General features: G+C 48.4%; 1 protein-coding gene across 1 annotated transcript in view; it reads left to right on the forward strand.

Annotated features, from left to right (window-relative positions):
- Nucleotides 1-905: 905 nt before the first annotated feature.
- PITPNB (phosphatidylinositol transfer protein beta) overlaps nucleotides 906-27,074 on the forward strand; it is a 149,535-nt gene continuing 123,366 nt past the window's right edge. The window contains exons 1-4 of the mRNA XM_063913177.1: nucleotides 906-1,035; nucleotides 20,697-20,727; nucleotides 22,199-22,344; nucleotides 25,053-25,144. Of these exons, the coding sequence (XP_063769247.1) occupies nucleotides 1,016-1,035; nucleotides 20,697-20,727; nucleotides 22,199-22,344; nucleotides 25,053-25,144 (289 nt within the window). The 5' untranslated portion in view covers nucleotides 906-1,015. The remainder of the gene's footprint in view (nucleotides 1,036-20,696; nucleotides 20,728-22,198; nucleotides 22,345-25,052; nucleotides 25,145-27,074) is intronic.

Consider the following 27,074-nt stretch of genomic DNA (forward strand, 5'->3'; position numbering starts at 1 on the left):
TTTCCCATCACTAAACTCACAACAAACCTAGATTGGAGAAAAAATAAAAATGCTGTAAGGGCATACAAGAACTTCCGCCCTCACTTGATGTCACAGATCCGAGTTCTTTCGGTGAAGGGGAAATAGAGTCTGCTACCACAGCCGCTTCTATTTCTCTATAGACCGTAAACTTGCCAGTAGGACCCTCTCGCCTCTCTGCCTATTAATCACTGTTTTTCCCCCCCCACTGAGTATAAATAACAATGTAAAAGGACTTATTTCTAAAAAATAAGAACATTCATACGGTGTCCAGTGCATACTTGCCTACCTGACCCTCTCCATGAGGGAGAAAATGCTCTGTTCCTGGACTTTCCTGGTAATGTATGATTGCCATCACCTGTGGTGAAACACCTTTCTTATCCATTACCTAGCTCACCACAGGTGATGGAAATCATACATTACCAGGAAAGTCCAGGAACAGAGCATTTTCTCCCTCATGGAGAGGGTCAGGTAGGCAAGTATGGTCCAGTGTATTCTGTATTATCTCTGGGATACGTGACAGACACTGTCGCTGCAGGAACGGGGCAAAGGAGCGCAAGAAAGGTGGCAGAGAGGTTACACAGGCTACACATGATGGCATGAGATGATGAGAGGGTACAACACCGCGCCTGGCTCACAGTCACCTACTTAGCAGTAGACGCTCAATGAGGAGTAGGAGACCCTGGTACGTAGCGGACCAGGAGGAAGAGGGAAGGAAACACGCCGCCGCCCGCTGCTTCCACTATACCCAGCACCTAGCAGCAACCTATCATCTAACAGATGTCACATGGCTCCAGCCAATCAGAGCCTTGGGACGGGGCATACACTATCGCTGAGAGCTGTGCATGGTACTCAGGCTGCTGCTTATGACCAATCTGTGCTGTCATGGGCGTGGTTCTGAGCGCCGGGGGCGTGACTAAGGCCGCCGTTCGCTCTCCCGGAAAGCGTCGTGTGACGTCGGTGCCGCACAGGAGCTGCGGCGGTGGCTGCGGGGAGGATGGTGCTAATCAAGGAATTGTGAGTGTGGGCGCTGTGCCGGCCGGGCGGCTGCTGCCGCGTCATATGGGGGGGTCCGGGCGAGTAGGGAAACTACTGTCCCGGCTCAGACCGGGAGGTGCGCTGTAGCCGGTGTGTTGCCAGCTGGCATGGTGGCTCATTACCGCTACTAGGGGAACGATAAGGTACCATCATATACTGGGCCTCTGCGTTGTGGTCAGCACGTAGTGGGGGTGCCAGGTTGTGGCTGGGCCTCAGGTCGGGAGCTGCAGTGTAGATGTTATGCAGGTTTTTCTGGATCTGTTCCCTGGGGCAGTAGGAGGTTACATCATCTTGTCCTGCCTGCTGCTGAGATGTCTCTGATTTCATTTCTTACCCAACTGGAATCGTTATGTGACGTCATGTTACTCGGCAGTACCTGGCACCAAGCTACATGACAGTACCTGGCACCAAATTACATGGCAGTACCTGGCACCAAATTACATGGCAGTACCTGGCACCAAATTACATGGCAGTACCTGGCACCAAATTACAGGGCAGTACCTGGCACCAAGCTACAGGGCAGTACCTGGCGCCGCGCTGCCTGGCAGTACCTGGCGCCGCGCTGCCTGGCAGTACCTGGTGCCGCGCTGCCTGGCAGTAACTGGCGCCGCGCTACATTACAGTGTTACATGGTGTCATGTGGCGTGGGGAAGGCAGTCAATTTACCACCTGTCGGGATCCCAGCGGTCGGGATACCGATGCCGGAATCCGGACACCAGCTGAAATACCGGTGGTCGGCTGTATACCCCTCTTTGGTGGTGGAGGGGAATAGAACCCTGTGGTGACTGAAGGTTGCTACCGGGCCAGGAGCATGGCGAGCGGACATGCTGCGATCGCCGCCGTGATCCCGGCTGTCGGGCTCCCGGCGTCTGTTTCCTGACCACCGGGATCTTGTATTGATTCCGGCAGGGGAAAGGCATTGTGACTACTTTTCCTGGCAATCTCTCCAACTTTTTGGCTACATTTGAACTATTTAAGCTTCTTACTAAAATGTTTTGAATCCTAAACCTGCATGACCTTACATCTCCTTAATTTAAGAATTCAATTTATTATGCTTCTTCATCAATGTGAAATTATGTACTTATGGTTTTACGGGTTACGGTCATTAGGCCGACGTGGTCAATAGGCCGACATGAGCTTTTCACTTTTTTTCTTTCTTCATTTTTTGAACATTTTCATACTTTACGATCCACGTGGACTACAATTGGGAATGGTAACCTGTGCCGAGCGCAGCAATACCGCCATGCGAGGGGACACGGTGCACTAACTGGGTTTCCCCGTCACTTTACGAAGAAAACAACACCAAAAACAGTAAAAAAAAACAACAACTCATGTCGACCTATTGACCCATACCCGGTTTTACTGACTAAAATGAGTTTTATGATTCATGGTCTATAGATGAGGAACTCAAAGTGTATAGCCCCTTACATGCGCATAGTGATAATTGTGTGCAGAGTACTCCTATCATGACAGTGTCTGGTAGCACAAAAAGTCTGTGACAGTGTATGTAGTATGAAAGGACGGTTTATTATTACAATATAGTGGATGTAGGAGAGACTTTTTTTCTGAATATGGCAGCACGTAATGTGTAACTACTAAATTGTTTTTGGAGTAAACCATTCGGAATTGTAATAGTTCACTCTTGTCTGCGATATATTGAGTTAGTTTTGTTTCAAAAAATCAAATTTATTTTAAATGTTAGTAATACATGGCAATATAAACTTATATTTCTGTCATCTTTGTCATAGTCTGGTCTGTATTTCTATCAGCGTGCTGTCTCACTTATTAAATTAGTACACATATATTCTACTTTGTTTTCTTTACCGTCCCTCTCCATGCGTTCTTAACTATTTGTTAGCCCTGTGCACATACTGGTATTTTGTAATAAATGTTGGACTCAAAGTCACATTATGCCTGAATATTCAGACCTAGTCATGACCATTTCAAGTATCTTGAACATTCCCAAATCATTAGATCTGTTTTCATAGGTAGTTATATATTAATTTTACAGATGAGGTGACAAATTTGGTTTGTAAACTGCACGATCGGCCACTGGAGCTTCACAAGGAAATTGAACATTTAGAAAACTAGGGTAAACCCTGAGGTGGCACAAGAATTGAAGTCGCTCTTGGGTTAGACTTCAGGGGGGTACACACGGAGAGATCCGTGTTTAAAATCTAAGCAATCTGACTAAGATTGCTTAGATTTTAAGCACAGATCTGCCGTGTGTATGCCCCCCAGCGATAGCCGCGCATCGCTATCGCCAGTGCTAGATTGAGCCTGCATGCAGGCTCAATCTAGTGGGTCGCTCACCTCACCGCTGTGTGAAGTGAGCACCCCCCCCCCGCTCAGCACATCACACTGTGCTGAGTGGGGGGGGGGGGGGGGAGATGTGTGCTGAGCGGTCCGTGTTGAGATCGCTCAGCACACATCTCCCCCGTCAGTACCCCCCTTAACAATTTATAGGCGTTGGGGCAGTGGTTCCCAAACTTTCTCCATTCATGGGTACTTAACGTGTCACTTTTTTTTTTTTTTTTTCCCCTCTCTCCATAGCATCCCTAGTGAGATACTGAGCAAAATAAAAAATTAAATTTTCAGTTGCTGAAAGTAAAGTTCAAGAAGGTTTTGATACATGCCTGTGGCAATTCCACATGCTTGCATTGTCACCGCCCCAAACAACCTATTTTATACAAAAAGACAGATCTGACAGAGTACCGTACAACTCACAATAGCACAGACATATGCAAAAACTTGCATCTGTGCCATGCATTATATTAAAAAACTAGTCATTTGCATCCATGCACAGAGATCTGTCTAACTCAGAATGATACATCCACTGTGATGGAAGGATAAAGTAGTGCATTATCCAGCAGTCTGCAGTTAACGTTGATCTCTGTTTGAGACAGAAGTAAACATGAGAACCTACTACCAGTTTACAAAATTGTATAACAAGTACAATTCAACAATCTAAAGTAGTGTTTCTCAAACTTGTGCCGCCACAGAGCACTTAAGGCCCACACACATTAGACGATGTCGCTCTGTGAGCGACATCGTCTAAGGTTTCCTCCTCCCAGGCCGGCCGGTCGGTGTCCGACTGTACACACAGAGCGATATGACCGCTCAGTGACGTCACGCCTTTACCAGCCCTGCAAGAAGGTCGTGGACGACAGTCCAGATCCTTCATGCATGCCCTACCGACAGCGACGGTCGTTGCCGACCCGCGGGGCCGCGCTTCGGTCGTCACTGGCAACATACACACTTGACGATAAAATGAGCGACGTCGCTCAAGAAGGGGGAAAATGAGCGACGTCGCTCATTTTATCGTTAAGTGTGTAAGGACCTTCAGGTGTACCATATGTGGTCCAGTCTCATATGAAATGCTTTGGGCCCGCAAGTTCGTAGGCTGGGCCATGTCTTCTGGACTCTTATCCAGCACAAAGCCACTTACATAAGCCGACTGCTCCATGTGAAGCCTAGCTCCCCTCCTGGTGGATTCCTCCACACCATGCTCCGGCAGAAGGAAGAGTGTAAGTATGGTTCCCTCTCCTCCCTTGCCTCCACTTCCCCCCCCATGTTTGTCCTATCCTGTGTCCGACTCGGGTGGTCTTCAGGTTGCTGGCGGCCGGGCTCCCAACAACCACCATACCGGAGCGGGAATCCCGACCACCGGCATACGTCAGAATTTCTCCCTCTTGGGGGCCCACGACCCTCTGGAGGGAGAATAGATAGCGTGGCGTGCCACCGCGCCCGCAGCGAGCCCGCAATGGGCTCATTTGCGCTCTCCCAGCTGTCGGTACGCCGGCGGTCGGGATTCGGTACGCCTCCACGCTATCTATTCTCCCTCCAGGGGGGTTGTGGACCCCCAAGAGGGATAAAATCTGTTAGTATGCCGGCATCGGTACAGTGGTCGTCGGGAGCCCGGCCGCCCGAGTCGGACACAGGATAGGATCAACATGGGGGAAGTGGAGGCAAGGGAGGAGAGGGAACCATACTAACCCTCTTCCTACTGTCTCGAACAGAGATCAACGTTAACTGCAGCCTGCTGGTAATAATTGAATAGCCCCGCAAGATCAATTAGCCTAAAATATAAAAAAATATAAAAATATACTGGTAGATTAATTGGCTCCCAATAAAATTAACCCTAGCATGAATGTATGTGAATTTACATGTGGTTGGGAAAACTAGATGTGTCAAGTGATTATTATCTGCTTTTCTCTGACGTCCTAGTGGATGCTGGGAACTCCGTAAGGACCATGGGGAATAGCGGGCTCCGAAGGAGGCTGGGCACTCTAGAAAGATTTATGACTACCTGGTGTGCACTGGCTCCTCCCACTATGACCCTCCTCCAAGCCTCAGTTAGATTTTGTGCCCGGCCGAGGTTGGATGCACACTAGGGGCTCTCCTGAGCCCTTAGAAAGAAAGTATAGATTTAGGTTTTTTATTTTCAGTGAGACCTGCTGGCAACAGGCTCACTGCAGCGAGGGACTAAGGGGAGAAGAAGCGAACTCGCCTGCTTGCAGCCGGATTGGGCTTCTTAGGCTACTGGACACCATTAGCTCCAGAGGGATCGACCGCAGGCCCAGTCCTTGGTGTTCGGTCCCGGAGCCGCGCCGCCGTCCCCCTTACAGAGCCAGAAGCAAGAAGAGGTCCGGAAAATCGGCGGCAGAAGACATCAGTCTTCACCAAGGTAGCGCACAGCACTGCAGCTGTGCGCCATTGCTCCTCATACACACTTCACACTCCGGTCACTGAGGGTGCAGGGCGCTGGGGGGGGGCGCCCTGAGAAGCAATAATAACACCTTGGCTGGCAAAAATACCACAATATATAGCCCCAGAGGCGATATATGTGGAAAATACCCCTGCCAGAATATAGAAAAAAGCGGGAGAATAGTCAGCGGAAAAGGGGCGGAGCTATCTCCCACAGCACACTGGCGCCATTTCTCCTTCACAGATCCGCTGGAAGGAAGCTCCCTGGCTCTCCCCTGCAGTCTACACTACAGAAAAGGGTAAAAACAGAGAGGGGGGGCACTATATTTAGGCGCAGTATAAATTATATAGAAAAAGCAGCTATAGGGGACATAACTCAGTTAGTCCCTGCATTATATAGCGCTCTGGTGTGTGCTGGAATACTCTCACTCTGTCCCCCCAAAGGGCTTTTGTGGGTCCTGTCCTCAGTTGGAGCATTCCTTGTGTGTGTGCGGTGTGTCGGTACGGCTGTGTCGACATGTTTGATGAGGATAATGATGTGGAGGCGGAGCAGATGCCTTTAGAAGGGATGTCACCCCCTGCGGGGCAGACACCTGAGTGGTTGAACTTATGGAAAGAAATGAGTGCACGTATAGACTCCTTACATAAGAAATTTGACGACATGCCAAATGTGGGACAGCCGACTTCTCAGCTCGTGCCTGTCCAGGCGTCGCACAGGTCATCAGGGGCTCTAAAACGCCCGCTACCTCAGACCGCAGACCCAGATGTCGACACTGATACTGACACCAGTGTCGACGACGATGAGTCTAACCTGATGCCCACTAAGGCCATTCACTGCATGATTGAGGCAATGAAAGAGGTGTTACACATTTCTGATATAAATACAGGTACCACTAAAAAGGGTATTATGTTTGGGGAGAAAAAACTACCCGTAGTTTTCCCCCCATCAGATGAATTAAATGAAGTGTGTGAAGAAGCGTGGGCTTTCCCCGATAAAAAATTGGTAATTCCTAAGAAGGTACTAATGGCGTTCCCTTTCCCGCCAGAGGATAGGTCACGTTGGGAAACACCTCCTAGGGTGGATAAAGCGCTCACACGTTTGTCTAAAAAGGTGGCACTACCGTCTCCGGATACGGCCGCCCTCAAGGAACCTGCTGATAGAAAGCAGGAGGCGATCCTGAAGTCTGTATATACACACTCAGGCATTATACTAAGGCCAGCTATTGCGTCAGCTTGGATGTGCAGTGCTGCCGCTGCGTGGTCAGATAAACTGTCAGAAAATATTGACACATTAGACAGAGACACGATCCTGTTAACCATAGACCATATAAAAGACTCAGTCTTATATATGAGAGATGCACAGAGGGAAATCTGCCGACTGGCATCTAAAGTAAGTGCATTGTCCATTTCTGCTAGGAGAGGCTTATGGACTCGCCAGTGGACAGGAGATGCAGATTCTAAAAGGCACATGGAAGTGTTGCCATATAAGGGTGAGGAATTATTTGGGGATGGTCTCTCGGACCTAGTTTCCACAGCAACGTCTGGGAAGTCAGCATTTTTACCCCATGTCCCCTCACAGCCTAAGAAGGCGCCGTTTTATCAGGTTCAGTCCTTTCGGACCCAGAAAAACAGGCGTGGAAAAGGCGGGTCTTTTCTGTCCAGAGGCAGAGGTAGGGGAAAAAGGCTGCAACAAACAGCAGGTTCCCAGGAGCAAAAGTCCTCCCCCGCTTCTTCTTCCAAGTCCGCCGCATGACGGTGGGGCTCCACAGGCGGAGCCAGGTACGGTGGGGGGCCGCCTCAAGAATTTCAGCGATCAGTGGGCTCGCTCACGGGTGGATCCCTGGATCCTTCAAATAGTATCTCAGGGGTACAAACTGAAATTCGAGGCGTCTCCACCCCACCGGTTCCTAAAATCTGCCTTGCCGATTGCTCCCTCAGACAGGGAGGCGGTGTTAGCGGCAATTCACAAGCTGTCTTCCCAGCAGGTGATAATCAAGGTACCCCTACTTCAACAAGGCCGGGGTTACTATTCCACACTATTTGTGGTACCGAAACCGGACGGTTCGGTGAGACCCATTTTAAATTTGAAATCCTTGAACACATACATAAAAAAATTCAAGTTCAAGATGGAATCGCTCAGGGCGGTTATTGCAAGCCTGGACGAGGGGGATTACATGGTATCCCTGGACATCAAGGATGCTTACTTGCATGTCCCCATTTACCATCCTCACCAGGAGTACCTCAGATTTGTGGTACAGGATTGCCATTACCAATTCCAGACGCTGCCGTTTGGACTGTCCACGGCACCGAGGGTATTTACCAAGGTTATGGCGGAAATGATGATACTCCTTTGAAAAAAGGGAGTTTTAATTATCCCGTACTTGGACGATCTCCTAATAAATGCGAGGTCCAAGGAACAGTTGTTGGTGGGAGTAGCACTATCTCAGGAGGTGCTGCACCAGCACGGCTGGATTCTGAATATCCCAAAGTCACAGCTGGTTCCGACGACACCACTACTGTTCCTGGGTATGATTCTGGATACAGTCCAGAAGAAAGTGTTTCTCCCGGAGGAGAAAGCCAGGGAGTTGTCATCTCTAGTCAGAGACCTCCTGAAACCAAAACAGGTATCCGTGCATCGCTGCACGCGGGTCCTGGGAAAGATGGTGGCTTCTTACGAAGCAATTCCCTTCGGCAGGTTCCATGCCAGAATTTTTCAGTGGGACCTGTTGGACCAGTGGTCCGGATCGCATCTTCAGATGCATCGCTTAATAACCCTGTCTCCAAGAACCAGGGTGTCTCTACTGTGGTGGCTGCAGAGTGCCCATCTTCTAGAGGGCCGCAGGTTCGGCATACAGGACTGGGTCCTGGTGACCACGGATGCCAGCCTTCGAGGCTGGGGGGCAGTCACACAGGGAAGAAACTTCCAAGGACTATGGTCGAGTCAGGAGACTTCCCTTCACATAAATATTCTGGAACTAAGGGCCATCTACAATGCCCTAAGTCGAGCAAAATCCCTGCTCCTACACCAGCCGGTGCTGATCCAGTCAGACAACATCACGGCAGTCGCCCATGTAAATCGACAGGGCGGCACAAGAAGCAGGATGGCGATGGCAGAAGCCACAAGAATTCTCCGATGGGCGGAGAATCATGTACTAGCACTGTCAGCAGTGTTCATTCCGGGAGTGGACAACTGGGAAGCAGACTTCCTCAGCAGACACGACCTCCACCCGGGAGAGTGGGGACTTCATCCAGAAGTCTTCCAGATGCTGGTAAACCGTTGGGAAAAACCACAGGTGGACATGATGGCGTCCCGTCTCAACAAAAAGTTAAAAAGATATTGCGCCAGGTCAAGGGACCCTCAGGCGATAGCTGTGGACGCTCTAGTGACACCGTGGGTGTACCAGTCAGTTTATGTGTTCCCTCCTCTGCCTCTCATACCAAAGGTATTGAGAATAATAAGAAAGCGAGGAGTAAACACAATTCTCGTGGTTCCGGATTGGCCAAGACGAGCGTGGTACCCGGAACTTCAAGAGATGCTCTCAGAGGACCCGTGGCCTCTACCGCTCAGACAGGACCTGCTACAGCAGGGGCCCTGTCTATTCCAAGACTTACCGCGGCTGAGTTTGACGGCATGGCGGTTGAACACCGGATCCTAAAGGAAAAGGGGATTCCGGAAGAAGTCATTACTACGCTTATTAAGGCCAGGAAAGATGTTACGGCAAAGCATTATCACCGCATATGGCGGAAATATGTTGCATGGTGCGAGGCCAAAAAGGCCCCAACAGAGGAATTTCAACTGGGTCGATTTCTGCATTTCCTGCAAGCAGGAGTGACTATGGGCCTAAAACTAGGCTCCATTAAAGTACAGATCTCGGCTCTGTCGATTTTCTTTCAAAAAGAACTAGCTTCAGTACCTGAAGTTCAGACATTTGTGAAAGGAGTGCTGCATATTCAGCCCCCGTTTGTGCCTCCTGTGGCACCTTGGGATCTCAACGTGGTGTTGAGTTTCTTAAAATCACATTGGTTTGAGCCACTAAAAACCGTGGATCTGAAATATCTCACGTGGAAAGTGGTCATGTTATTGGCCTTGGCTTCAGCCAGGCGAGTGTCAGAATTGGCGGCTTTATCATGTAAAAGCCCTTATCTGATTTTCCATATGGATAGGGCAGAATTGAGGACTCGTCCCCAATTTCTCCCTAAGGTGGTGTCAGCGTTTCACCTGAACCAGCCTATTGTGGTGCCGGCGGCTACTAGTGAATTGGAGGACTCAAAGTTGCTAGACGTTGTCAGGGCCCTGAAAATATGTTTCCAGGACGGCTGGAGTCAGAAAATCTGACTCGCTGTTTATCCTGTATGCACCCAACAAGCTGGGTGCTCCTGCTTCTAAGCAGTCTATTGCTCGCTGGATTTGTAGTACAATTCAGCTTGCACATTCTGTGGCAGGCCTGCCACAGCCAAAATCTGTAAATGCCCATTCCACAAGGAAGGTGGGCTCATCTTGGGCGGCTGCCCGAGGGGTCTCGGCTTTACAACTTTGCCGAGCAGCTACTTGGTCAGGGGCAAACACGTTTGCAAAATTCTACAAATTTGATACCCTGGCTGAGGAGGACCTGGAGTTCTCTCATTCGGTGCTACAGAGTCATCCGCACTCTCCCGCCCGTTTGGGAGCTTTGGTATAATCCCCATGGTCCTTACGGAGTTCCCAGCATCCACTAGGACGTCAGAGAAAATAAGAATTTACTCACCGGTAATTCTATTTCTCGTAGTCCGTAGTGGATGCAAGTGCGGATTGTCTGCAATACTTGTAAATAGTTATTGTTAACTAAAGGGTTATTGTTGAGCCATCTGTTGAGAGGCTCAGTTGTTTTCATACTGTCAAACTGGATATAGTATCACGAGTTGTACGGTGTGATTGGTGTGGCTGGTAAGAGTCTTACCCGGGATTCTAAATCCTTCCTTATTATGTCAGCTCGTCCGAGCACAGTGTCCTAACTGAGGCTTGGAGGAGGGTCATAGTGGGAGGAGCCAGTGCACACCAGGTAGTCATAAATCTTTCTAGAGTGCCCAGCCTCCTTCGGAGCCCGCTATTCCCCATGGTCCTTACGGAGTTCCCAGCATCCACTACGGACTACGAGAAATAGAATTACCGGTGAGTAAATTCTTATTTTTATAAGACCCAGAAAAGGACTGGTAGGACCCCAATTTTTAAAAGTGAGGGCTCCCTAGCACCCACTTTTCTCTAACGTCCTAGAGGATGCTGGGGAATCCGTAAGGACCATGGGGTATAGACGGGCTCCGCAGGAGACATGGACACTATAAAGAACTTTAGAATGGGTGTGCACTGGCTCCTCCCTCTATGCCCCTCCTCCAGACCTCAGTTAGATCCTGTGCCCAGAAGAGATTGGGTGCATTACAGGGGAGCTCTCCTGAGTTTCTCTGATTAAAAGAATTTTGTTAGGTTTTTTGTTTTCAGGGAGCCCTGCTGGCAACAGGCTCCCTGCGTCGTGGGACTGAGGAGAGAGAAGCAGACCTACTTAAGCGATAGGCTCTGCTTCTTAGGCTACTGGACACCATTAGCTCCAGAGGGATCGGAACGCAGGTCTCACCCTAGCCGTTCGTCCCAGAGCCGCGCTGCCGTCCTCCTTGCAGAGCCGGAAGATAGAAGCCGGGTGAGTATTAGAAGGCAGAAGACTTCAGATCTTCACTGAGGTAACGCGCAGCGGTAACGCTGCGCGCCATTGCTCCCACACACGAACACACACTGAGGCACGGATGGGTGCAGGGCGCAGGGGGGGCGCCCTGGGCAGCAATATAAAACCTCTAGGCTGGCATTTTAGTATATATGGGCTGCGGAGGCAATATATATACAAATCCCCCGCCAGTATTGTTTTTTTGAGCGGGACCGAAGCCCGCCGCTGAGGGGGCGGAGCTTGATTCCACAGCACTGACCAGCGCCATTTTCTCCACAGCACACTGCAGAGAAGCTGGCTCCCCGGACTCTCCCCTGCTGAACAAGGTGACAGAGGGCTTAAAAAGAGGGGGGGGGGGGGGGCACTTAATTTGGCAGTGAGTGTATATTGATTAATATTAAAGCGCTGTGGGTCTGGGAAATTGTTTTCCAGGGTCATTGGCGCTGGGTGTGTGCTGGCATACTCTCTCTCTATCTCTCCAAAGGGCCTTATTGGGGGACTGTCTCCAGATTAGATATTTCCCTGAGTGTGTGGGGGTGTCGGTACGAGTGTGTCAGCATGTCTGAAGCGGAATGCTCTTCTAGGGAGGAGGTGGAGCAAATGAGTGTGGTGTCTCCGTCGGCAACGCCGACACCTGATTGGTTGGATATGTGGAATGTTTTAAATACAAATGTGAATTTATTACATAAGAGATTGGAGAAAGCGGAGTCCAGGGAAAATGCAGGGAGTCAATCCTTGCCTTTCACTATATCACAGGGCCCTTCTGGGTCTCAGAAGCGCACACTATCCCAAGTAGCTGACACTGATACAGACATGGATTCTGACTCCAGTGTCGACTACGATGATGCGAAATTGCAGCCAAAGTTGGCAAAAAGTATTCATTATATTATTTTTGCAATAAAAGATGTGTTGCATATCACTGATGACCCCTCTGTCCCTGACACGAGGGTCCACATGTTTAAAGAAAAGAAACCTGAAGTTACTTTCCCCCCTTCTCATGAGCTAAATGAGTTGTTTGAAAGGGCTTGGGAAACTCCAGACAAGAAATTGAAGATTCCCAAGAGGATTCTTAAGGTGTATCCTTTCCCGGCTAAGGACAGGATACGGTGGGAATCCTCCCCCAGGGTGGACAAGGCGTTAACGCGCTTATCCAAAAAGGTGGCGCTGCCGTCTCAAGATACCGCAACCCTCAAGGATCCTGCTGATCGCAGACAGGAGACTACCTTGAAGTCGATTTATACACATACTGGTACCTTGCTCAGACCGGCGATAGCGTCGGCTTGGGTTTGTAGCGCTGTAGCAGCTTGGACAGATACCTTGTCTGCTGACATTGATACCCTGGATAAGGATACCATTTTATTGACCTTGGGTTATATTAAAGATGCGGTACTATATATGAGAGATGCTCAGAGAGACGTTGGCCTACTGGGTTCAAGAGCCAACGCCATGGCGATTTCTGCTAGGCGAGCCCCGTGGACCCGCCAATGGACGGGTGATGCCGACTCAAAGAGGCATATGGAGGTTTTGCCTTACAAAGGTGAGGACTTATTTGAGGAAGGTCTCACGGATCGGGTTTCCACAGCTACTGCAGGTAAATCTACTTTTTTACCTTATGTTTCCTCACAGCCAAAGAAAACCCCACATTATCAGATGCAGTCCTTTCGGTCGCATAAGTCCAAAAGAGGTCGGGGATCTTCCTTTCTTGCCAGAGGTAAGGGCAGAGGGAAAAAGCTGCCAGCTACAGCTAGTTCCCAGGAACAGAAGTCCTCCCCGGCTTCTATTAAATCCACCGCATGACGCTGGGGCTCCGCTGAGGGAGTCCGCCCCAGTGGGGGCACGTCTTCGACTTTTCAGCCACGTCTGGGTTCAATCACAGGTGGATCCCTGGGCAATAGAAATTGTATCCCAGGGTTACAAGCTGGAATTCGAAGATGTGCCTCCTCGCCGGTTTTTCAAATCGGCCCTACCAGCTTCTTCCCCAGAGAGGGAAGTAGTTTTAGATGCAATTCAAAAACTGTGTCAACAACAAGTGGTGGTCAAAGTTCCCCTACTTCAATAGGGGACGGGGTTCTACTCAACCCTGTTTGTGGTCTTGAAACCGGACGGTTCGGTCAGACCCATTCTGAATTTAAAATCCCTAAACCTATACTTGAAAAGGTTCAAATTCAAGATGGAATCGCTCAGAGCGGTCATCGCCAGCCTGGAGGGGGGGGATTTTATGGTGTCTCTGGACATAAAGGATGCATACCTGCATGTCCCCATATATCCTCCTCATCAGGCGTTCCTGAGGTTTGCTGTACAGGATTGTCATTACCAATTTCAGACGTTGCCGTTTGGGCTTTCCACGGCCCCGAGGATTTTCACCCAGGTAATGGCGGAAATGATGGTGCTCCTGCGCAAGCAGGAAGTCACAATTATCCCGTACTTGGACGATCTCCTGATAAAGGCGAGATCGAGAGAACAGTTACTGAAAAGCGTAGTACTCTCCCTGAGGGTGTTGCAGCAGCACAGCTGGATTCTCAATCTGCCAAAGTCACAGTTGGTTCCTACGACCCGATTGCCTTTCTTAGGCATGATTCTGGACACGGAACAAAAAAGGATTTTTCTTCTGAGGGAAAAAGCCCAGGAACTCCAGATCTTGGTCAGGGACCTGTTGAAGCCGAAAAGGGTGTCGGTCCATCAATGCACTCGAGTTCTGGGAAAAATGGTGGCTTCTTACGAGGCCATTCCCTTCGGCAGGTTCCATGCGAGGACTTTTCAGTGGGACCTTCTGGACAAATGGTCCGGATCCCATCTACATATTCATCAGAAGATCAGCCTGTCCCCCAGGGCCAGGGTATCTCTCTTATGGTTGCTGTAGAGTGCTCCCCTTCTAGAGGGTCGCAGGTTCGGCATTCAGGACTGGGTTCTGGTGACCACGGACGCGAGCCTCTGAGGATGGGGAGCAGTCACACAAGGAAGAAACTTTCAGGGACTATGGTCAAGCCAGGAGGCTTGTCTACACATCAACGTACTGGAATTGAGGGTCATCTACAACGGCCTCTGTTGGGCGGAGACTCTTCTTCGGTGCCTGCCTGTTCTTATTCAGTCAGACAAAGTCACAGCCGTGGCTCATGTAAACCGACAGGGCGGAACGAGAAGCAGGGTGGCGATGGCGGAAGCCGCCAGGATTCTTTGCTGGGCGGAAAATCATGTAAGCACCTTGACGGCTGTATTCATTCCGGGAGTGGACAACTGGGAAGCAGACTTCCTCAGCAGACACGATCTCCATCCAGGGGAGTGAGGACTTCATCAAGATGTCTTTACAGAGATTTCAAGTCAGTGGGGACTTCCTCAAATAGACATGATGGCGTCACGCCTCAACAACAAGCTTCCGAGGTATTGTGCCAGGTCAAGGGACCCTCAGGCAGTGTCAGTGGACGCCCTGGTGACACCATGGGTGTTTCAGTCGGTGCATGTATTCCCTCCTCTTCCTCTCATCTCAAAAATATATTGAGGATCATAAGACGAAGGGGAGTACAGGCAATTCTCATTGCTCCAGATTGGCCTCGAAGGGCCTGGTATCCGGATCTGCAGGACATGCTCACAGAAGATCCGTGGCCTCTTCCTCTCAGAGAGGACCTGTTGCAACAGGGGCCCTGTCTGTTCCAAGACTTACCGCGGCTGCGTTTGACGGCATGGCGGTTGAACGCCGGATCCTAGCTGGGAAGGGCATTCCGGATGAAGTCATCCCTACTCTGATAAAGACTAGGAAGGAGGTGACAGCGAAGCATTATCACCGTATCTGGAGGAAGTATGTCTCTTGGTGTGAAACCAAAAATGGTCCTCCGGAACATTTCCATCTGGGCCGTTTTCTCCACTTCCTACAGACTGGAGTGAATATGGGCCTAAAATTGGGCTCCATTAAGGTTCAGATTTCGTCCCTATCCATTTTCTTTCAGAAGGAATTGGCTTCTCTCCCAGAAGTCCAGACTTTTGTAAAGGGAGTGCTGCACATACAGCCTCCTTTTGTGCCTCCAGTGGCACCATGGGACCTTAACGCGGTGTTACAGTTCCTAAAATCTCACTGGTTTGAACCTCTTCAAACGGTGGAATAGAAATTTCTCACTTGGAAGGTGGTCATGTTGTTGGCCTTGGCATCTGCAAGGCGGGTGTCTGAATTGGCGGCTTTGTCTCACAAAAGCCCCTATCTGATTTTCCATGTGGATAGAGCAGAATTAAGGACTCGTCCTCAATTTTTGCCTAAGGTGGTTTCATATGAACCAACCTATTGGGGTACCTGTGGCTACGAAGGATTTGGGGGATTCCAAGTCCCTTGATGTAGTCAGGGCCTTAAAAATATATATAGCCAGGATGGCTCGGGTTAGGAAAACAGAGGCACTGTTTGTCCTGTATATGCAGCCAACAAGGTTGGCGCTCCTGCTTCTAAGCAGACTATTGCTCGCTGGATCTGTAACACGATTCAGCAGGCTCATTCTACGGCTGGATTGCCGTTACCTAATTCAGTAAATGCCCATTCCACTAGGAAGATGGGCTCTTCTTGGGCGGCTGCCCGGGGCGTCTCAGCATTACAGCTTTGCCGAGCGGCGACTTGGTCGGGTTCAAACACTTTTGCAAAATTCTACAAGTTTGATACCCTGGCTGATGAGGACCTCATGTTTGCTCAATCGGTGCTGCAGAGTCATCCGCACTCTCCCGCCCGGTTTGGAGCTTTGGTATAATCCCCATGGTCCTTACGGAGTCCCCAGCATCCTCTAGGACGTAAGAGAAAATAAGATTTTAAACCTACCGGTAAATCTTTTTCTCCTAGTCCGTAGAGGATGCTGGGTGCCCGTCCCAGTGCGGACAACATTCTGCAAGACTTGTATATAGTTATTGTATACATAAGGGTTATGTTACAGCTTTGATCAGTCTTGACTGATGCTGTTTGTTTCATGCTGTTGACTGGTTCGTATATTCCAAGTTATACGGTATGGGTGGTGTGGGCTGGTATGAATCTTGCCCTTAGATTAACAAAATCCTTTCCTCGTACTGTCCTTCTCCTCTGGGCACAGTTTCTCTAACATGAGGTCTGGGGGAGGGGCATAGAGGGAAGAGCCAGTGCACACCCATTCTAAAGTTCTTTATAGTGCCCATGTCTCCTGCGGAGCCCGTCTATACCCCATTGTCCTTATGGAGTCCCCAGCATCCTCTACGGACTAGGAGAAAAAGATTTACCGGTAGGTTTAAAATCTTTTTTTTTTTTTTTTTTTTTTACTGCGTATTTCAGACACCTCCTACCACTTTAATCCTCTGTTTGTGCCCTGTATTTACTGTCACATAAATCAGGGGGTTATTTGCAGGTATTGTGTTTGTCTGGCTATATGGTACTGTTACGCTCTAATGCAACAGTACATTCCCTGTAATGTCTGCCACACAGGGCGGGAAATCCGCGGACGCTTCTGCATCATGCAGTGCTGGCACCAAAGATTTACCTGAGAGGTAAATTTTAGCTGACGGTTCAGGCACTTGGTGCCATACATCTCCCAGTCAGCCGGTGGCCAGTTAGAAACCACCTTGGGCAGCGTTTTCAAGTATGCTGAATACGCTTGTGACACGTCTTATGCCCCCCTGTGGGACTTCCTGTGCCATTGCAGCCACATATTGTCCCTGTAGTTAATCCATCCTGGGCGGACACTCTGTCTACCCAGTTACAACAATTAAATCAGTCCTTTGGTCAGACAAAAGTCTACCCCACGCCCCTCTGGGGTCAAGGGGTCATCTAAGCGGGCCATTTCTTCCTCACAATCCACTAATATTTCGGATAAATCTTCTGATGAGGATGGGGAATATGCTGATTCGTCAGACCCGGATAGAGTCGCTTCTGATGAGGAATCTACAACCCAGGTTGATGTTCCTGACCTAGTGGAGGCTATTAAGCTGATTCTCCAAATTGATGATATCGATCCCACTACTGTGTCTAAGAAACCTGATAAGTTTAAACGTCAGAAGGTTACTAAAGTAGTCTTACCACATTCTGACCATTTAATTGACATACGTCAGGAATCCTGTTCGTCTCCAGGAAAGACATTTTCCCTGTCTAAAAAGATGCTAGCTTGTTATCCTATCCCTGCAGAGTTGAGTAACAAGTGGGAAACACTCATGTCGCCCGTCTTGTGGTGTTCTCTACTCTGCCTGTCACCACTGTCGCCTCACTGAAGGAACCGACGGATAAGCGTGTGGAGGGATGCCTGAAGTCTATGTACTCTCTTACCGGTGCTGTACATAGACCCACTATAGCAGCCTCCTGGGCCACGAAAGGAATTGAAGCATGGGTTCAGGCAATTGAGGATGAGCTGCCTCAGGATATTTCTGACACTGCCAGATAATATCTGTCTCATATTACCACAGCCTGCTACTATATTCAGGAGGAGGCAGGTGTAATCGCAGCCAAGGCGTCTACAAGTTCCTATACTGGCTCGCCGAATTCTGTGGTTGAGGTCCTGGAAGGTGGACCTAGACTCCAAAAAGACATTAGAGGTGCTCCCTTTTAAGGGGACATCCTTCTTGGGGAGGATCTGAATAAGACTGTGACTGACTTGGCAACTGCTAAGACTGCGTTTCTCCCGAGTACTAATCCTTCTGTACCGAGGGCAGAGAGTGCCACTTTTCGTTCCTTTCGACTTTCAGGGAAAGCAAAGAGGCAGGCGTACCGGAGACAGGCTCGTACTTCCAAATCCACTAAGCCCAAACCTAAACAATCCTGGGCTGCCCGTCAGCCTGCTTCCAAATAAGACAAGCCTGCTGCATGAGGGGGCGGGCCTCCCCCTGGGGGGGACTCCATGGTGTGAGGCTGACTTCTGCAGTTCACTCAGGCCTGGTTAAAGATTACTTCGGACACCTGGGTGCGGGAAGTTGTCTCTCACGGGTACGCAATCTTTCAAGAGACATCCCCCTCGCCAGTTCTGGTCAGATCCATTGAAAGCGCAAGTTCTACACTTGGTTGTGCGATCCTTCCTGGACACAGGAGTGGTAGTGCCAGTACCTCTGTCCCAGAGAGGCAGAGGATACTATTCGACCCTGTTTCTAGTTCTGAAGCCAAATGGGTCATTCCGGCCTATACTCAACCTCCAAAGCATTGGACAAATTTGAGAGTGTGTCCAAACTCCGTATCGAAACTCTGTGCTCTATTGTGCTGGCCATGGAACCTGAAGTCTATATGGTATCCCTGGACATACAGGTTGCTTACCTGCATATACCTATTGCTGTCTCTGATCAGCAATATCTGCGCTTTGCTATTGGCAATCTCCATCATCCGTTCCAGGCTCTGCCATTTGGACTGGCCACGGCCACTCGGATTTTCACCAAAGTCATAGCCATGAGACGGCCCTTCTCCTCCGTCAGGGAATCGGGATCCTGCCGTATCTGGATGACTTGCTGATCCTGGCGAAATCAAAAGATGTTCTCCTCAGTCATCTGGAACTGACGGTCTAATTCCTACAGGCCCACTGGTGGCTCATCAACTGGAAAAAGTCCTCACTGGTCCCTGCTCGGAGCATGGTGCACCTGGGGGCACTGCTGGACACACACAGCCAGAGATTGTTCCTGTCTCCAGAGAAAGTCCTGAAGCTTCAGGACAGGATCAGATACTTCCTCTCTTGCCCAAGAGTGTCGATAGACTCGGCGATGCAAGTAGTAGGCCTCATGGTGTTGGCTTTCGACATGGTAGAGTACGCTCAATTTCATTCCCGCCCTCTGCAAAGGTTAATCCTTTTCAAGTGGGACGCCCTGCCCCATCGGATCAGGTGTCAAATTATCTCCTAGACACCGGAGGTTTGTCTGTGACTGAGCTGGTGGCTACAGAACCAACAGTTGAGCATGGGCCGTCCCTTCTGGATCTCCAACTGTGTCCTTCTGACAACGGATGCCAGTCTGCGGGGTTGGGGCGCGGTGTTGGAACAACACACACACACTCTCTCTCTCTCTCTCTCTCTCTCTCTCTCTCTCTCTCTCTCTCTCTCTCTCGGGTCGGTGGACCAGGGAGGAATCTCTCCTCCCGATTTAAACATTCTGGAATTGCGGGCAGTGTTCAATGCGTTGACGCTTGCCCTGCCTCCTGTACAGAACAGGCCTGTTTAAGTACAATCCGACAACGCCACCACGGTGGCGTACATAAATCATCAAGGTGGCACTCGAAGCTTAAGGGCAATGATGGAAGTGTCAATCCTCTGTTGGGCGGAATGCCACCTCGCAGAAACATTTAACCATGGTAAGTCTACCATAAATCTCCTTTTTTTTTTTTCTACGAAAAGCCACAGATCTATGTATTTTCACAGCTGTGATAAGTGCTGGCATTGGCACTAATTGGATATTCGTGGGCAAGGTAGTTTACCATGGCTAATAGGATACCACCCAAAGGGGGAGATTTACTAAATGCAGTTGACAGTCTTCATCTCCAGCTGAATTTGCTTTTCACCTGTCACTAGGGTAATTCTGATGCAATCGGCGATGTTTGCCAGTTTTAGAATGGCAAAACCGCTAATGCTTTAGCCAAAACTGCCAGAAACCGGCAAAATACACTTATTATCAGCACTCATTATTTAGTGATGAAGGTTGCAATAATCATTATAAGTTATCTTACGTCACCAATATTTTATGAAGATATTATTGAGATAAGCCAATGAACATGAGAAAATTTATGACTGGGGCAACACTTTATTATTTTATGGCCCTATACACCTCTGTGTGTCTCTATCCATCAACAGCACTTGGCAGGCCAAACATATTGCTTTGACTTTGCAGGTGCTAATCTCTTTTGGTATTACCCCTGCACCCCCCACCCCACCCCTTGCTTTTATCAACAATTGCTCAATAAATACTGTGTCGGCATTTTGGTGTTATGCATGTTTAACCTCAGAAATCTTGTTTTGTGAGGGCTTTAACATTTCTGAGGTTGCCACCCATTTGATATATTTGCTGTCACCTAATAAAATAAATTCAGGAAAGTATTATTTTTTTGGCACTCTGTGCACATCCACATGTTTGCGGTTCCCTTAACTAGAACTCATGATACTGACCTGCCGCTCTTGTTAAGCTGGTTATACACGCTGCAGTTTCTGGCTTGTGTGTGGGCTCCAGAATGAGACAGATGATTCTAATAGTAATGTGACCATAATTACAGTTAGAAGTGTATACATTTTCTACTACCAAATAGATTTTTCACCTGTGTTTTGTGTTCTAAAATATTTTGTTTTCCTTTTTCAGCCGAGTAGTTTTGCCGTGCTCCATTGAAGAGGTATGTAGTGTCTTTTTCTTTTTACTTTAATATTGTTAACTTGATATTTCAAGTCCATGTCTAACTTTTTATTGTTTAACCATAGCTAATTGTTTGACTGCAGCACAGAGCAAATTACCATTATGGTGTGTGCTCAAGATGCTTAAACTAATATAGAAGAACTATTTGAAAATCACAGAAAATGTGTGGTTACACTTTCAAAACACTCCCCGTGGACTTGGCAGTGCTCCCAGGGATTAGTATTTAACCATTTAACTGACAAATCCCCCCCCCCCTCCCTCCCTCCCAAAACCGCTCAGAAATTTGTCGTTTTTTTTTTTTTAAATGCGTGAATTAGGTGAAGAACATGAATTTAACCCTAACCAAAGTGATTTTAGTAAAAAAAAAAGAAAGAAAAAAGAAATAAAAGGAAATTTTTATTCTCAAACATCGGTACATCGGTCGGGAAGATAGGTAAATTGGAACATTAGTAACATTGCGACGATCGCGACGTTACTTTTTACACTCAAGGCAGCTGCCAGGTACACGGGGGGTGGTGTTCTACACTTTCCCAGCGGCTGCCATTGTCTGCAGTCACTGGGTGGGGGGGGGTCCTGCTGTGCTGACTGATCAGCAATGATCGGCAACACTGAGGGGAGGGTGCAGGGATGGCAGAGGGACCGAGCAGCAGCGGAAGGAAGTTTCTCTTCCCTGCCAGTGCTAACACTGTTTATCTGACTGGTTATATCCTGTGCGACCAGGTCAGATAAAATACTTGCTGGTGTGGTCGCATCTGACGCGACCATGCCAGAGAAGTGGTTAATGGGTAAAAAAATGACAATTACAACACAGCAAGTTATTGGCATACTGCATGTTTTCTGAGTTATTAAGCATTCCAGCACACACACAGGTTTTGCAACAAGGCATCCGAATAGCTGCATCGCTAGACCATATGGGGGCATTTATGTGTGGCTAGAAGAGGACTAACCATCACTGGTCTGCAAGTGTATCCTGCTCAATATGGTATCCGGATGATAGGTCAACTCCAAATGGTAGACCTACATATGGACATACATTTTTTAATTTTACTTTTTATTTTTTCATACTTTTACCATCCATGTGGCCTACGATTGGGATTGTAACCTGTTTATAAACAATGTTCTGTATTGTATTGTTTTGTGTATTGTACTTTGTAAGGCATTGCGGACCCCTTGTGGCGCCATATAAATAAAGGATAATGAAAAGCACCTCTTATTGTATCCAAAGGTTATGGTCCTGATGTTTGAGGAGGCCAAAAGTAGACATACACCTGCAGTAAATGTGCAAATTGCAGGCGTGTATGTATTTTTAGTTGCACTGCTACAATGCCTCGCTTCTGCATTCTCTACAAGGGCAGACAGATCGCACTATTGGAGACTGTCAGGACTACTGTTACATTGTGTACTCAAACAACCAAATGCAACCTAGCTTTTCCTTTATTATGTTTGTTTAGTATCAAGTTGGTCAACTTTATTCTGTGGCTGAAGCTAGCAAAAATGAAACTGGTGGCGGTGAAGGAATTGAAGTCTTGAAGAATGAGCCATATGAAAAAGATGGTGAAAAGGGCCAGTATACACACAAAATCTACCATCTGAAAAGGTAAAGATTTCCCATTATAAATGTATTCTAAATAGTGTGTGTCAGGAGCTCAAAGAGCCTTCCTTACAGCCCCACCTTTTTTCTGCACAGCACCGTTTTACTGTATAAAATCAGTTTTTCACTAAATCAAATATTAGTCTTGAATAGAATGGCTCAACCACATTTGTAGAAATTTTAGGAACTGTTCTTGACTCATTCAAGTTAATATATAATATGGAAAAAAAAAAAGGAAGGAAAAAAAGCCGGCAACGCTCGCATATACTTGGGGTTGTAGATCACTGGTCCAGACCTGGGTAGTTTTGGGGGGCATAGCCAAATTGTGGCGACGTTGTCACGCTTCCCTACCAAAAAAGTGTGGGTGGGGGGTGTATGCCATGAGCCCCTCAGGTAGTAGCACTTCCAGTATTGGGGAGAGCTATCAGTGTACTCACCTGGCTGCTGTAGTAGTGACCCCACACTAGGTGGTGATTACACTACTACACATTCCCTGATCACAGGAAATGACACTATCACAGGGCTACACAGCAGTCACACAGCTCCAGGGAGTACATGACCATGTGTAGCCTGGCACAGCGGGTCAGTCTCTGGTGGACACCCATCACATGAGTCAGAGCAGACTCGGCAGCGCCTCCTCTACAAGTATGCACTACACAGGTTTGAAAGGGGCATGTAGAATATATAAGGGAGTCTTCTATTAGTCTGAACTGTCCCTGCTCCTCACCAGCTGTTGCCACACAGAGCACTGATTCTAGGAATCACAAGTGTGAGTAACTGATCTCCCTCCCCCAGCAGCAGCACCCTGTACTCTGCATCCGGTATAGCAGCAGCTCTTAGGGCTGTAACACATGCGCCGGCTCCCGCCGCCCGGCAAAATCCCGGACGACTTTTTCAGAGCAATGTGTCCTTTCACATGGCACGGCTGCCGGGTTGCAGCCGGAAATATCCACTGGAAGGTCCGGCTGCCGTGCCGTCTTTGTAGGCAGAGAACCGTGTGTGTGAATGGAAGCTTTCACACACAACAGGTTTTTTTAGCCGACGCTGCTGCTCCGCATGCTCGCAGCATTACACACGGCTCAAAGCCGTTGTGTGTGAAAGACCCTCCCGGATGGCAAAAAGCCGGGCAAAGTTTGTCCGGCTTTTTGCTATCCGGGGAAAACCAGACGTGTGTAATAGCCCTTACAGAAGAACTGAAGGCCAACCGTAAGTGGGCAATACATGCATGATGTAATAGTATCACTTGCAGTGGATTACACATCCCCCAGAGCGGGACCCAAGCCTGGCTGCTGTTGTTACAGACACATACTTGCAAGGACCCGCCGCTGTGTGATTCCTGCACCAAGTTGAGAGTGGACAGTAGGCGGGTACTAATTGACACCTGCCTTCAGTACCTTAGCAGCTAACCCGGGCCTCTCCAACAAGACCGGGTCTGGGAAATTAGTACCGTAACCACCCCCCCCCCCCCCACTCCCAGCACCACTGCACATACTGAAGGTTCTGGTTCACATCACGTGGTTACTATCCAACAATAGCCAACATCAATCTCACTATGAAAGAAGAGACCTTCGCACTGTCTTGTAAAAAACACCTTAAAGGATTTCCACAAACGTCAGCAGCTGATTTGATCCATCTGGAACGTTGACAAGGCTTCCTTTCCAGGAGGAGAAAAATATCCACTATACGTGTACTTTCTTTTTCTAGTGCGCTTGGTTTGCTGACTATGTATATCATTGAATGAATAAATCTTTTTAATTAATGGGATTTATTTAATAAGCTATGGCCTGCCAAAATCAGATTTTCTACGATTGTTACCCCTTCCCCTATACACCCCCCCCATCCCTTTTTTTTCTTTTTCTTTTCTCTCTCTCTTCTCCTCCTCAGACCCCCGACTCTTCTGAGAATCTCTCCTTCCCCTTTATTTTCTTCCTTCTTCTATATCAATTGATCTCATTTTTTTCTGATCCTCACTTCCCACATACTTTTCCTACCCACTTCGCTTCTTACTACCTCCACCACAGCTCGGAACCACACGACCCCACTACTCTTTCTGTTCCTACATCTTTCTACCCCCCGAAAACGTCTCCCTACATATGTCTCCTGTTTCTTTGCACAACGATTACCACACCCATCGCTTTTTCCTTTTTACTAGAGAAACTTAACTGTATTCATACCGGCCTTCCGGCCACCTGCTTATTGTTTATATATTTACTGCGCTCTTTTCAGCTGACTTGTTTGATTCCCTATCAAAATATAAATTTATATGATTAAAAAAAATAATCAGATTTTCTACAATTTCTAACTAAATGCAAAATCTGGACTATTAGGTTTTGTATAGATTTTCGAAAAACCAATGTGCTGCCCATTAGAAAAAAAATATGGCTGCTTCAGACTCCACAGCTGCGCACATATCCACCAATGACTATAGGTGTAGTGTAACGTCCCTACTGTTCCTACACACATCTATGGGGCATAAGGGGAATGTAGCAGCGTTGCCGGGCGGGATGTGCCGTTCCAGAGCAGCACATTGTAGCAGAGCTGCTAATTGAATTCCTCCGGTGTATTAGACAATTCTAGGCTACCTCCAGCTTTTATTAATTGGAAAAAATTTCCTAGATCACAAATGTCAGGTAAATATGTTATAAAGATTTTGTGTGCAATAGGAAATGATATGTTTAATTTCTAATGTGCATGTTTCCTTTTTTTTTTTCTAGTAAAGTCCCTGGCTTTGTAAAGATGTTTGCTCCAGAGGGATCTTTGGTATTCCACGAGAAAGCATGGAACGCATATCCTTACTGTAGAACAAGTAAGCAGTTTTTATTTTATTTTGATAATTTATCGTGGGAAATCCTATTCTACTTGACCTGCCAAGAATGAAATCAGGACTTGCCATCAGAAGCTGACTAGTGTGCTTCGACACAGTAAAACAACTATTCCTGGCTTACCAATTGTTCTTTACCAAATGACTAATTATTTCATATTTTATATAGCGCTGATGTGTTATGCAACTTCTCTGTGTATCACAATGTTGGACAACGAGCTGTACTCATCTACACCTAAAAAATACTTCTTGTGACCGTGCTTTTTAAATGTGGTATAAGATCGTGTTAGACCACGTAAATATGATTTGACTTTAGGTTCCCCCGGTAGAGCTGCTTGAGTCTACGGGGAGCTCTGTTGCTGGTGTCCAGTAGGAGTGTCACATGCTCTGCAATACTCTATGCTACAGCACCAATCCTAGAGGGGATCCGGTCAGCATACTGGCATTCAGGATGCCGGAATCCTGACACTGGTCAGAAGAGGGGTGAAGGTTAGAGTTAGACGCTAAAAATGGAGGGTTATGCCAGGGCCGAAACTAGGAGTTTTGGCACCCGGGGCGAGCCATTAACTTAGCGCCCCCCTCGCATTCATATATATATCAACTTCATAAGGGCAAAGGGGATAGCTCGGCATTTTCATACTTTTTATTTTCATATTTTATTTATTTGGGCTACGGATGAAGGAGAAATAAAATAATAACCCATATATTAATACATACATAAAATCACACACCAATACAAAATACATACTGTCACACACACATACATTCACTCACATACATACATACATATAATACATACCGGTACAAACATGTATACTGACACATATATACAGGGACACATAAGCACACATACAGATGGGATGTAGTTATGTGACCGCCGGTCACAGTACCTCCCCCTATATCCCGCCCCCTCACAATCTCGACGGTCGGCATGCCGACCAACAGGGACCACTCCCACCCCAGCGTGGCGAGCGCAGCGAGCCCGCAAAGGGACTTGCTGCGCTCACAACCCCCCCTTCCCCCCGACAGGCATTCCGCTCCCGGGATACCAGCGTCGGTATGCCCGGTCACGCATACCACACCCATACGGGTTCACTACGGCTGGCCGGCGGTCGGGCTCCCGGCGACCAGCATCCCGACCGCCGGGAGCCCGACCGCCGGCTTACCGACAGCGTGGCGAGCGCAAATGAGCCCCTTGCGGGCTCGCTGCGCTCGCCACGCTACGGGCACGGTGGCGCGCTACGCGCGCCACACTATTTTATTCTCCCTCTATGGGGGTCGTGGACCCCCACGAGGGAAAATAAGTGTCGGTATGCCGGTTGTCGGGCTCCCGGCGCCGGTATACTGAGCGCCGGGAGCCCGACCGCCGGCATACAGAAGACCACCCACCCATACAGATATGTAGTCACACACCTATTCACATACAATCACACACATGCACACATTCATACACACATATAGCAGTCACACACATACAGTGCTCCTTCCCTGAGTTATATACAGTACTCACTGTTTAGGCTGTGCTGCTCTTCTCCCCTCCTCTCTCCCATGCTGTTGCTGGCTGGCATGGCACTGTGTGTACAGTGCCGTTTAGCCCCGCCCCCTTTTCGGACCTCTGAATTTCTTGTTCACTGCAGCAGTGGCTGCAGACTTGATTAAAGGCACTAGCAGTGGAGTGGGGGGTGGGAGGGGGGTTAGTAATTTGTCCCCTTTGCCCCCTCTTGATGCGGCTCTGCTGTGCTGATCACAGCACGCTGCAGAGATGAAACTGAAAGTAAATTACAGCTCCCGGCAGCAAGGGCTGCTGGGAGATGTAGTTTATTTTCAGTGTCATCTCTGCGATGCGGTTCGTGCGTCTGCCTAGCTAGGCGGCAGCTAGCAGAGCCTGGAGCTCGAGCTCCGCCGGCTCCAAGCT

The sequence above is a fragment of the Pseudophryne corroboree genome, chromosome 1, assembly GCF_028390025.1.
Source record: "Pseudophryne corroboree isolate aPseCor3 chromosome 1, aPseCor3.hap2, whole genome shotgun sequence".
Lineage (NCBI taxonomy): Eukaryota > Metazoa > Chordata > Amphibia > Anura > Myobatrachidae > Pseudophryne > Pseudophryne corroboree.